At 45.3% G+C, this 12,882-nt stretch overlaps 1 protein-coding gene across 1 annotated transcript; it reads left to right on the forward strand.

Moving 5' to 3' along the window:
• Positions 1-1,272: 1,272 nt before the first annotated feature.
• LOC136477319 (high mobility group B protein 9-like) lies at positions 1,273-6,043 on the forward strand. The gene is made up of 7 exons (XM_066475448.1): positions 1,273-1,535; positions 1,806-2,067; positions 3,451-3,529; positions 4,240-4,402; positions 4,485-4,571; positions 4,884-5,266; positions 5,364-6,043. Exons 2-7 carry the CDS (start codon positions 1,811-1,813, stop codon positions 5,760-5,762), a joined length of 1,368 nt encoding a protein of 455 aa, XP_066331545.1. The 5' UTR covers positions 1,273-1,535; positions 1,806-1,810; the 3' UTR covers positions 5,763-6,043.
• Positions 6,044-12,882: the final 6,839 nt, after the last annotated feature.

Consider the following 12,882-nt stretch of genomic DNA (forward strand, 5'->3'; position numbering starts at 1 on the left):
ATCCGTGAGGGGCCGCGGTGGAGGCCGTTCGATCCCGCACTTGGCCGAGCTCGCGGCTCCTTCCTCTCTCCCCTTCGGCGGCGGCGGCGGCAGGTTCCGACGGTGCCGACGCCGACGAGGTAGGTGCCCGACTCCTCCTCCTCCGAAGACGAAGACGAAGACGATGACGGCGGTGGCTAGGGTTTCGGCAAGCCTCTCCTCCTCTTTCTTCTCCAACTCTGGCAGGTATAGAAGGGGCCAGCTGGGGGGAACCAGGCAGACCAAGCAGTGGTAGCGGTGGCCGGGCCAGGTCGGGGTGGGGGAGCTTACCGGAGCATGAGAAGGTGGCAGCTGTGGGGGGAGGGGAAGAGGGAGGCCACCGTGGGTGCTAGGGTTTGTCGGAGCTCCGGTGAACCCTAGCGCCCGCGGCGGGGCGGTGGTCGGCTGTAGAGGTGAGGACGAGCAGGAACGGCGGTGGACAACTAGAGGAGGAAGAAGAACAATGCCCAGAAAAAAATCGGGTGTGGATTGAGGGCGAAACACGCGAGTGACACATAGACGGACTCAAAATTAAATGTTGTTGTTCTTGTGCCATATATTTCACCGCCCTGTGTATGTAGTTTTACTCGTCAAAGAGAGTTTATGGATCAATAGAATAGAATCAAAAGTACAGTCCCTATATAAATCATACGAATCATATTAGAGATGATGCATAAGTCATACTAGATATGATTGTATTAGTTAAACAACTAAAAGAACCATTTCATTATTAGAAGGCATACTACTAAACACATCTCGGCTTATACTATTTCAATTATAGTGGTATAGGATGGGACCCCATCGTGGTAAGTTTATGAATCAATAGAATAGAACCAAAAGTATAGAACCCTATATAAATCATATGAATCATATTAGAGATGATGCATGGAAGCCGTACTAGATATAATAGTACTAGTTAAATAGCTAAAAGAACTGTTTCATTATTAGAAGGGATACTAACAAAAACCTCGGCTTATACTATTTCAATTAGAGTGGTATATGATGTATCCTCTTTAGTAAGATGTTTTTTTTAGAATTAGTAAGATGTTATTATTGCTATAATGCATTGTTCCAACCATCTCTGTCTAGATAGGTCATAGTCTCTATTGTCTATTTATTTTCTGGTTTTTATAAAGGGACTCTTTTATGTGTTTTCTATATCCATGGATGCCTATTATTACTAGCAGATGTCTTATAAGTTTGCAGTTTGCATCCATCCATCTTATCTCTCCTTTATTTGACGGTAACACATATGGCTCTCTATCTCCACCCCAGAACAACCTTAGGTTATAACGTTCTCTCTCTCTCTCTCTCTCTCTCTCTCATCCTTTCTCTCTCTACCTATCCGTTCCCAAGTATAGTATATAGGAGAGGAGTATATTTTTTTAGAGATCGTTAACCTCACAGTAATCCCTTCTTTTGCCCAAAACCTAAAGGAAGCCAAAGTGGGAGCACGTCCCAAAATATTCGCCGCGGGTGCATAGTTGTTTTGTTTAGACGGAGAAGACGAGGTTAAGGTAAGCAAAGCGCATGGATCATACTCTCTCCTCCTACATGGTGGCATCGCATAGCATGGCACCTTTCCTTCTTCCTTTACAGATTCAGAAAAAAAAATCTTTGATGAGGAGTGAGAGAGAGAGAGAGAGAGAGAGAGAGAGGGGGGGGGGGGGGGGGGGGGGGGGGGGGGGGGGCGGCCACCACAACCACCGCCACCTCGTCTCGCCTCCACGCGTCTCTGCCGCCGGGGCGCAGGCGACGATGACGACGGTTCCGTCGCGTTTGTGCAGGGCAGATGAGCGAGCCGGCACCAGCGGCGGCGGCAGCGGAGGAGGAGAAGAAGGCCGTCGCGGACGCGGATGCGGCTGTGGTCGCGAAGGGAAAAGAGAAGGCGGAGGTGGCGCCGGCCTTGACGGCCTCAGCGGCCGGCACCAGGGGGTGGTTCGTGGCCTACCCGGCGCGGGTGGCGGAGCACGCTGACGTGGTGGCGGACGCCGCGCGCTTCAGGGCGGCGCTCGAGGGGCTGCACGCGCAGATGGGCACCAGGCTCAAGTAAGCATTTTTTCCGACTTCCAATCCGCACATGACCTCGCCGCCGGTGCCGATCCGGTTGCCGCATTTTTAATTCCCTTGTCGCGTTTTCTTCTGCGTCTGATGAGATGGTGCCGTTACAGTTGTTACTATCCTTGTTGCTTTTATTACCTTCAATTTCTTGAATTCAATGCGCGAAAATCGCAACTTGATATAAATGCGTGGTGGGAAAGAGAAGTTTGAGGGGGCGGTGCCGATCCTACTAGTAATGTGTGATGCAAATGCCTGCGATCTGGGAATCCGCATGCCATCGATTTTGACTAATCAACCCGTGTTCGTGTTCCCTTTATAACATTTATTTATGTGTGGACCAAATCCTCCAACACGGGTTGGGGATTTCGGCCATCGATATGTCGGATGGCCTACATTGGTAGCTTGATGCTATTTTCGATTTTTTTCTGGGTATGAGATGGTTTGCTCAAAGTATCCTGTTTGCATCTGGGATTCTTGTTTTTGTCGAGGATGAAATATGATTCTTGTTTTCTGGGGACCTTGTCAGGACATTACATTAGTCGGTAGTGGCATAGGATGTCTGATGTATTGAACAACCAGGATGTCTTTTGTCAGCAAAAGAATTGATTAGTTCTGCTTGCTGGCTTGCTTTGTCAGGTTATCAGGACATTACATTAGTCGGTAGTGGCATAGGATGTCTGATGTATTGAACAACCAGGATGTCTTTTGTCAGCAAAAGAATTGATTAGTTCTGCTTGCTGGCTTGCTTTGTCAGGTTATTGCATGTTGCAAATTGCAATACCATGCAAGGTGTATTTGGCTTCAAGCTTTAGTGTTGTTTTCATTTAAATGTATGGCCATCCGAATTAGATAGACCTGGAGCGAAGGAAGGTCATTTGCTTGTAGCCTATTCTTTGTTTTTGTCTGCTGTTTCATACAACTATGTATGGAAATTCAACTGTTGTGTCCCTGATTCCTAACATCAATTGGATTATCTAATTAAATAGATATAATAGTATTATGTGCTATCCTCCTTTCTCACAATATCAAGGACAGACTTTCCTTTCTATGTTGGCTTAGATTACTGAATATTTTCTGTTCCTGTTCACTTAAAGTAGACATTTAGATCAATTTGAGCTAATATTCAAGCTTATCCCTTGAAAAAACAACTTACTTGACACAGAAAATACTTCAACTGAGTTTGTTTTTTAAAACATGACTTGCATGTTAGATAAAGTTACTTAAATCTGTCTCTCTTTATACAATTATATACTATGCCAGCTAATGACTTATTGATTTGGCAATCTCTTCTGATTTGCATTCATTATTTTCTTTAGTTTTATTAATTGCCATGCTCCATCTGGTTCATTTCTAACCCTTTTTTGGGGTAAGGGTGCCGATTATTGGAGGGAAAGATTTGGATCTTCATCAGCTATATAAGGAGGTCACATCACGGGGTGGTATTGACAAGGTAAGAAATGAATATAGTGCTGTAGATTCAACTTTCCTTAATAAATTAGTTTATCTGGTCAGATTATTAACTTAATTGTGCATGTTGTGCAATTGCACTAGTTTTCTACTTTTATGTAAGACCGTTAAGGGGCATCCCTAATTCTTTTTTACCATTTTTACTATATATATGCTGTAAATGCTACACATGGTCCGTGACTCAGTAAGTCCATAATATAAAGTTTTTACAAATATTACAGTACTTTGCTTCCTTAAATTAATTAATCTTTGTCAGAAAGTACAGATATGTCCTAGCTTACATTTGTATTCGTAGCTAGAATGAAATGGATCCTTCCTTGAAACACAAGAACATATGATAAATTATGAAATGTCCACCTTACTGTTCCCCAAAAATATTATATTGTCCATTAAACCCCTCAAATTATCTTTTGGTTTACTTAAACCCTGCTTTTAATATCGCTCCACATCACCCATGTGGCTGATTTGTTGCACTAGACTGGCATGGATATTAAGTGATGCTTTTACACCATTTTTTTTTCAAGCTAGTTGTTTTGTTGTTAGTGAGAAGGCAAGCATGATCTTTGTCAAATAAAAGCTAAATTGAAGGCATGTTTATTCAAAATACTGTGGTATTATCATTATCTCATTGTCAGTTCACTTGATTTGCAAACATTCCAACTCAGACTGGTGGATAAATAACTGAATCCACAGGTGAAGGCAGAGAATAGATGGAGGGAAGTGACTGCATCATTTATTTTCCCTGCCACTGCAACAAATGCTTCTTTTATGTTGAAGAAATACTATATGTCACTCTTATATCATTTTGAGCAGCTATACTTCTTTAGAGTGCAAGGCTGGCATCAACAAGAAATAGGTCTGCGTGATCTACAGAATTCTATGCCCTTTTTAGTTAAATGACGCAATCTCCCCTAACACATACCCTGTTCTCTCTGCAGATTCCAGAACGAATTCCTCCATTGAAGTTAAAACCGAAGCCCAAGCTTACCACAAAAGAAAAAGGGGTATCAATGCATCTCCTTCAGGTTAGTTTATGTTAATTATCAAGAATTGACCATCTAATGCCTCTAAGATATTTCAATCTTTATTGAAGCATAGCTTGTGACTTTGTGAGTTTGATAGCTAACTTGACCTGTAGATGGTTCTGCAGCCCACTTAACAATTTTCTAAATTAATTATGCTGTTCCGTATGTTGTTAAAAAAAGGAAATGATTTATGGAAAACATTTTTATATGACTATAATCCTGGAATACTTATTGGAAATCCTGTTGCAATGGACAGGCATCGAGCTAGTTTAAAATTATATTATTCACTCCTTGTTTGATCAACTGTTTCAGATCCAGCTTCGTCTTCAGATAATGTTGCCGTAGATGTGATAGTTGATGGCAAGTTTGAACATGGCTACATAGTAACTGTTATTATGGGATCAAAATCCACTAAAGCAATCCTCTATAATTGCACTGAAGAACCTGCTCTACCAACTCCGGAGCCACCTGTTGCAAGTAACAGCACTGATTTGAAGGGTGGACGTCGCCGAAGACGACGTAGGAAGAAGCTAAGTACAACAGACCCCAGGCACCCCAAACCAAACAGGAGTGGCTATAATTTCTTCTTCCAGGATCAACATAGAATGCTTAAGCCACAATATCCTGGACAAGACAGGCTGATCAGTAAAATGATTGGTGAACGATGGAACAATCTAAGTCCTGAAGATAAAGCTGTAAGTGGAGACAAAATCTTAAAGATTCACTATTCTGAACCTGCAGTTACTTTGCACACTATATTCATGTGTTGTGTATGACTTCCTGGTATTTCAGGTATATCAAGAAAGAGGTGTACAGGATAAGGAGCGATACCGGACCCAGTTGGCTGCTTATAAAGAAGAACTGAGGACAGGCCAACCTATCAGCAATGCTGTGCCTATCCAGCAGATACTCCCTCTGACAGAAGTGACGATTGATGAAGTAAACTCCAAGGTGAGCGAAGGTGATACACTGCTGTCAAACCAAGGGTACAGCAGTAGTGATGAAAGTGACCATTCAGGAGATAAAACTGTAGAAGACGAGCTCAACACTGAAACGTCCCCTGAGGTGAGCATGGAAGCAACTGGTTCTCCTGGACACCCTGATCTCTCTGCGGATGGGGACCACTTTGAGTTGCGGCGGAGAGAAAACCCCAAGGCAGATGAGAAAGATAATGCACCACCTGATTCATGACTTTCCGCTTTGAATGGTATATCTCTGAAGGTCTGAAAGAGAGGAATTTCCATGTGGTGCCAAGCTACACATACCTGTTGTCGTAGGAACATAGGCTATGTGCTAATGTCAATCAGAGCTCTATTAGCAGTTGGAATACCCTTCATTTTGACAGTTCTGAACTTGTATTGCTAAATTTCTTTCGAACTTAAGAGGGGGCTACTGGGTAAAATTCCCACAAGCCAGGGATGAGTGGATGGATACTTGATTGACTTGCATAGAAAGTATATTCTTTCGTTCAATATTTGTCATTCAAGTATGTTGATATGTTGAGTATGTGTAATGTCAGCGAAAATCCAAATCTGCATTTCTAGTTGCAGCTACATGCTGCTTCAGATATGAATAAAATGTACAGGAAATGGATCATAGTCCAATCGAAAAGATTGTTGTCTGGTTATCATCGACGGAATTTTGAACAAGCAACTCTGGCTATGTAGCATGATATGATTGAGTTACAAAAACTTGGATTACTGCAGTATCACGATTTTTTTGGTACTCCTTGTACTTTAAAAAAATGTATGTATCAGTACCGCTTAGTTTCATTTATTATACAACCGTATAAAAGCCATCAATCTGTTCGGCTGGGGCTGAAACGATCGTATACGATCGTGGATTATTATTGCTGGCTGGTTTGGTATGAGAGAAAAATACTGTTCTGACTAAAAATTTACGATCGTTTACGACCAAGCGAACAGGCTGCATGTCTTCTCCTACAATTCATACAAGAAAAATATTACCCCTTCAAATTATAAGACATTTTGGCTTTTCTATATATACTGTTTTTATTATGTATCTAGACATAGTGTATATCTAAGTACATAGCAAAAACTACCTCTATCCCGTCATGACAAGCTGAATCCCATGACAAGTTGCACGCTTCCGGGTTGCTACTTCATCATTACTAGCCACTGCTGCCCGCGCTTCGCTGCGGTTGATGTACTTGGTATAGGAATTTTTTTAATAAATGTGGCTCATATGTCTAATATGTTTTCTCATCTTGTTGATACGGAAGGTTGGTCTCAATATTGTAAACGAACATAGAGGTTGGTTGTCATTACATGGTGCCTATTCTAGTCTAGCAAATCAATGACATGTTAGTGAAAAGAAGTATTTGATAGAGTTGGACTCAAGCAACTAACACACTTAGATTTAAAGCACAACATTGAGTAGGATTACATTATAGGTGAAAATAGCAAAAACTACAACACAAGTACTTCTAATGTGAGGGTTTATAAAAAAGTGAATTAGGATCCACTCCCCTTAGGCGAAACTACAACACGCATCCAACAACTACGGACGACAACAACGGCAAGAGTACAATACAGGAGGACAGCGACGAAAAGTACTACTACTATGGGTACAACATCCCAATGCAACTAATCTACCTTGGAACCACGCATCTGTATTCCTGTGCTCCGCGGATTCTTCTACCGCCCTAGCTATGGATCTACATCTTCTTGTGGCAATGACTGAGTGAGAGGAACCAAGGGTTCTGCTTCTAACACTTCCGAAGGTGGAGGTGCTAGCGATTCTGCATCACCGGTTCTCCTTCTTTCAAGCAGGTGGATAGGGATCCCCTCCAAGATCAGGGTATCCTGCCTTTCATCAACCAGTGTCCTCCGCTTGGCCCTAGTGAACAGATAGGCCTCACCCAGCTGATGAACATGCCGATCTTCGGCCTCCTTTAGAGCTTCTGACATGGCTGTCTCCTGGCTCTCAGCAGCTGCAGCACTGGCATGCGCTTCGGCAAGCTGCACCTAGAGCATCCGAGTGAAGATCTCGGCTTCTTCGGCGCGCCGGAGGCACGCCCTCAGCTCCAAGGCTTGTCGGTCATACTGCTCATCCAGAGCAAGCAGGTACGTGGTCAAATACACCACGGTAGGACTATCTTCCTGCACATCCCACCCTTGCAAAGCCTCCATGCGAGCCCTCCATGCCCGCCGATTCCTATCCAAGGGTGGAAAGAACCTCATGGGGGTACGGGCAATAGGGTCTTCATAGAGCTGGCAAAGGTACCGCAAGGCTTTGCGGGCCACAACCTGGTAGGTGTCGGTGAAGCTAAACCCGGTTACGGTCACACTCCAGGCTTCTGTGATGTCGGGGAATTCTTCACTCTTCCCAATGTAGACGGTAACCTCACACCGATCGGTGCCATGCTTCTCATACTCACGGCCCTCATACTCAGGATGATCTTTGACTTCGAGCTTTTGCAGGGTGGCATGCAGGATTCTAGGAAAACCCTCAACGTTCAGGCAATAACTACTAACCCAGGTGAAAGCTCTAGTTTGGTTTTGGTTAATTGATGAAACCCTAAGTGCTAACCTAGTTTATCAAGATGATTATGAGATAGGTAGCACTACTCCAAGTGATGAAGCAATGGCGAAGATCATGACAATGGTGATGGCATGGTGATGGTCAAATGCTTAAACTTGGAAAAGAAGAAAGAGAAAAACAAAAGGCTCAAGGCAAAGGTATAAAATGTAGGAGCCACTTTGTTTTAGTGATCAAGACACTTAGTGAGTGTGATCACATTTAGGATAGACAGCCGTACTATTAAGAGGAGTGAAACTCGTATCAGAATGCGGTTATCAAAGTGCCACTAGATGCTCTAACTCCTTGCATATGCATTTAGGATCTAGTGGAGTGCTAACACCCTTGAAAATGTTTGTGAAAATATGCTAACTCTTGTGCACAAGGTGTTTGCAGGGTCGAGATGGATTCGGCGCTTTCGGGAAAATGAAATGTCTATTTTCTATTGCGCCGGATGCAAAATTCTTGGTGGTTGGCACATTTGAGTAAGGGTGAAGAAGTTAGAGTTGAAATGGAGTTGGTCGAAATGATACTGGCGTCGGTCTACTGACCAGACGCTGGGTCACTTAGCGACCGGACGCTGAAAGGCTGCGTCCGGTCGAGCTGGCAGAGAGGTCGCCAGTTTCGGTGTTGCACCGGACGCTGGACCTGAGATGCACCGGACGCTGGTTTCTGCGTCCGGTCAAACTGACCGGTCTGCACAGTGGCTAAGGGTTGAGCACCGGACGCTGGCTGCGTCCGGTCAAGGTGGACCGGACGCGTTCGGTCGGAAAAATATGTCTCGGGGAGCTTACTGGAAACGACCGGACGCTGGGGCTTCAGCGTCCGGTCAGTTTTGACCAGAGCGTCCGGTCAGCTTCGTAGCCGTTGAAATCTGACGAACAACGTTTGAAGCTGGTGATGCGTGGCGTCCATCGGGCGACCGGACGCTGAGGGCTAGCGTCCGGTCGGTATGACCGGAGCGTCCGGTCAGAGCGTGTTTTGCCCAGTGAAGGGGTACAACGGCTCTATTTGATGGGGGCTCTATTTATAGCCCCATGGCCGGCTCAAGGGAGAACTCTTGCATATTTTCATTGACATAGCAACCTTGTGAGCTTAGCCAAAGTCCTCCCACTCATCTCCATCATTGATCCATCATCATTGTGAGATTGGGAGAGAATCCAAGTGCATTGCTTGAGTGATTGCATCTAGAGGCACTTGGTATTCGTGTTGCGCTGCGGATTTCGCTTGTTACTCTTGGTGGTTGCCACCACCTAGACGGTTGGAGCAGCGGTGAAGGATTGGCACGAGTTGGTGATTGTTCGTGGCCGCCTTCGGTGATTGTGAGGGGAGTTGTACCTTCCCCGGCGGAGTGCCAAAAGATAACTCTAGTAAATTGCTCGTGTCATTGAGTTACCTCACTTGTGGGTCGGTTCTTGCGGTGTCCTATCGTGTGGACGAGGTTTGTGAAACACCTCTTAGCCGCCGAACCACCAAGTGTTGGTCGACACAACAGGGACGTAGCGTGTTGGCAAGCACGTGAACCTCGGGAGAAAATCGGTTGTCTCTTGTCATTTGCATTCTCCCGGTGATTGGTTTGATCTTCATCTTGTGATTGGTTCATCCCCTACATGGCGGTATAATCACCCTACTTACTTGATTACATTCTTGCAAACTAGTTGATACAAGCTCTTTAGAGTATTTAGAATTGAGAGCTTGCTTTGTTGTTTACATTCATCTAGTTGAGCTCTTGAGAGTAGCAAGTTTGTGTGCCTAAGTAATCATTGCAACTAGAATTGTTGGATAGGTGGCTTGCAACCCTTGTAGAGCAAGAGCAAGTTTGCATTATGCTATTTGTCATACTAATCAAATTGCTCTAGTTGATTTGTAGATTTTTAAATAGGCTATTCACCTCCCCTCTAGCCATACTAGGACCTTTCACCAGGCTCCTGCCATTTCTGGCGGTGGCTACAAAGAAGGGCTGAGCAAAAAGCTTGCTCAAAGGGAAAACCTAAGCGAGCTAAAGTGCGCTGAGTGGTGGTACCAATGGCTAAACCAGGCTCTGCTTATAAAGACGAAGCGGTCTATGGTCCTGGTGCGGTTCACTAGGGTTCCTGCGCGGGATCACTACGAACGAATCAACCAAATTCCGCGCGTTCGAGGCGAGTGATGTGCGGTGCCATTACTGAGTAGTACGACTGCAGGGCAAGGGTCCGACAAGAGCGTAGAAAAGGGGTATGAGGAGACGTGGGTCACTATTGACGTGACTCACGGGCGAACGCGGAGCACAAAGCCACAGTGCAGACCTAATTCTGTAACAAGAATGAGTAGGCCATGCACACTACGACACGCGTGACACCTATGGATGGCGTATCTGCTAGCAATACGACACAATAATACACAAACAGGATATGCATGAATGCACGTCCTATGCGTTTGAGGTGAGCGATGTCCGAGGCCATTAATGACTAATACGGCTACAAGCCAAGGTTCCGACAAGAGCCCAAAAAAGAGTGTGGGGAGACTTGGGTCATGGTAGGCGTAACCGTAGGCGATGCAAAGCACAAAGCCACATGGAACGACCGCCTCTGCAGGCATGGATGCAGATGCAATTATGGTAGCTATAGTAACAGCGATCAACCCCAACCACCGACCATCTCAGGAGCAACGTGCACAGAGCCCAAGTCGTGTCTTAGATGCATGGATGCATGTGTAAGTACAAATGGTCCTGCATGGTCGGTGAATCGTTTTTATCTGATGGTAAGGAGGAGGGGCATTAAATGTGTCCACTTGCCCGACTTGTTTTTATCTGATGGTAACATGAAGGGGAGGCATCAAATATGTCCACCTGCTGTCGACCCACCCTACGTAGGTGAAGATGTCCAGTGCTTTCAAACTTAGTGAATTTCTGGATACCTTAGGGAATGGCTTCGGACACTGCTCGTTCGTGCATGTAAAAATCCTGCCACTTTCCTTTATTGGTCTCCGCGCCAGACTAAATAGTGGACTATGCTAGGACCAATGACCGCTCCACCATTACAAAAGGCCTAGCCTAGCCACTTGGTAACACCACTCGGTGAGTCTCAGCTTACCTAGCCTTTTCCTGAGCAAGCTTCTCGCTCGAGCCTTCCTTGTAACCATCATCCACCAAGGATGGCAGGAGCCTAGGTTAGCAGCTATTGCCTGAACACTGAGGGTTTTCCCAAAATCTTGTATGCCACCTTGCAAAACTCGGAGTCAAGGACCGCCCTAAGTTTGAGGCTCGTGAGTATGAGAAACATGGCACTGAGCGATGTGAGGCCACTGTCTATATTGGGAAGAGTGAGGAGTTCCTCGATATCACTGAAGCCTGGAATGTGACCACAACCGGGTTCTGCTTCCTCGACACCTACCAAGCTGTGGCCCACAAAGCCTTGCGGTATCTTTGCTAGATCTACAAAGAGCCAATTGCTCGTACCCCATGATGTTCTTTCCACCTTTGGAAAAGAATCGATGTGTATGGAGGGCTTGCATGGAGGCTTTGCAAGTGGGGGACGCGCAAGAAAACAACCCAACTGTGGTATATCTGGCCAAGTATTTGATTGCTCTAGATGAGCAGTATGATCGATAGGCCTTGGAGCTGAGGAAGTGCCTCCATCGAGCTGAGGAAGCCGAGATCTTTTTCCAGGATGCTCGAAGTGCAACTCGCTGAGGCGCACGCCGATGTGGCAGCCGTAGAAAGTCATGAGACTGCCATGGCGGAAGCCCTGAAGGAGGCTGAAGATCGGTGCACCCAGCAGCTGGAGGATGCTTATCTGGTCACAAGGGCCAAGCGTAGGACACTTGACACAAAAGGCAAGAACCCTTGGTCTTGGAGGGAATGCCTGTCCACCGTCGGAAAGAAGGAGAACCGGTGTTGCAGTACCACCAGCACCTCCACCCTCAAAGGTATCAGAAGTAGAGTCCTTGCTTCCCCTCACTCAGTCACCACCACGAGATGAGGTAGATCCTTAGCCAGTGTAGAAGAAGAACCAACCGAGGTCAGGAATGAAGCCGTTTGGTCCGACAAAGGAGATGAGTTGTCCTAGGGGACATGTACTCGTAGATAGTAGTGCTTGTCATCACCATTCTCTAGCGTTGTAATCTTTCCGTTGTATTTTCATCTGTAGATGTTAAGCATCGTTGAGCCATAGGAGACAAACGATGTGTCCAGAATGGGAGAGCGAGTGCTTGTATGTTGTATCCATGTAAGGGCGTTTGGGATGTGCATTTTGCTTTATCCGTTGTGTTTGCTATGTCAATTTACTGTTAGACCTCGTTAGACTTACTTAGGGCTCTCGAGGCAAAAAACAAACGGGTTACAAGAAAAGCAACCATTCAAATGCAAGCAGACCAGCTATGGTTGGTTGACATAGAACATTGTATCAGCTATTTGTGGGTGTCCCAGCAGAACACTTGAATTTCCTTAAAAATTAAATCCGTTGTAGGATTGAATCTTCCCTTACAATCCATTGCTAGTTTCGTGGTCAGTGACCCCACTGCTTGCATCTGAATGCTTGAGATAAGTGCTGAGATACTCCATACTTCACAGCAAGACACTCCACACTCAACACTAATCACCCGCATAAGCCCCCTATTCAAATGCCAACCTATTTCAATATTTTAAGAAAAAGCCTGAGATAAGTGCTGCAACCTGGAGACTATCAAAGAAAACATCAAGCAGGAGCCAGAGTACACTGTCAGAAGCAAGAAGCTGACAGTCTCAAGATGTGCTTAGATGAAGATGAGGTCACTATGACCATCTTTGCTATCA

Source organism: Miscanthus floridulus, chromosome 8 (assembly GCF_019320115.1).
Source record: "Miscanthus floridulus cultivar M001 chromosome 8, ASM1932011v1, whole genome shotgun sequence".
NCBI classification, from domain to species: Eukaryota; Viridiplantae; Streptophyta; class Magnoliopsida; order Poales; family Poaceae; genus Miscanthus; species Miscanthus floridulus.

Bases quoted from the DNA above. Each gene is read 5' to 3' on its own strand.
- LOC136477319 (XM_066475448.1), top strand. From the start codon at position 1,811: ATGAGCGAGCCGGCACCAGCGGCGGCGGCAGCGGAGGAGGAGAAGAAG. The intron at 2,068-3,450 runs GTAAGCATTTTT...TTTTGGGGTAAG, and splicing joins CAGATGGGCACCAGGCTCAA to GGTGCCGATTATTGGAGGGA. The intron at 4,572-4,883 runs GTTAGTTTATGT...CAACTGTTTCAG, and splicing joins TATCAATGCATCTCCTTCAG to ATCCAGCTTCGTCTTCAGAT.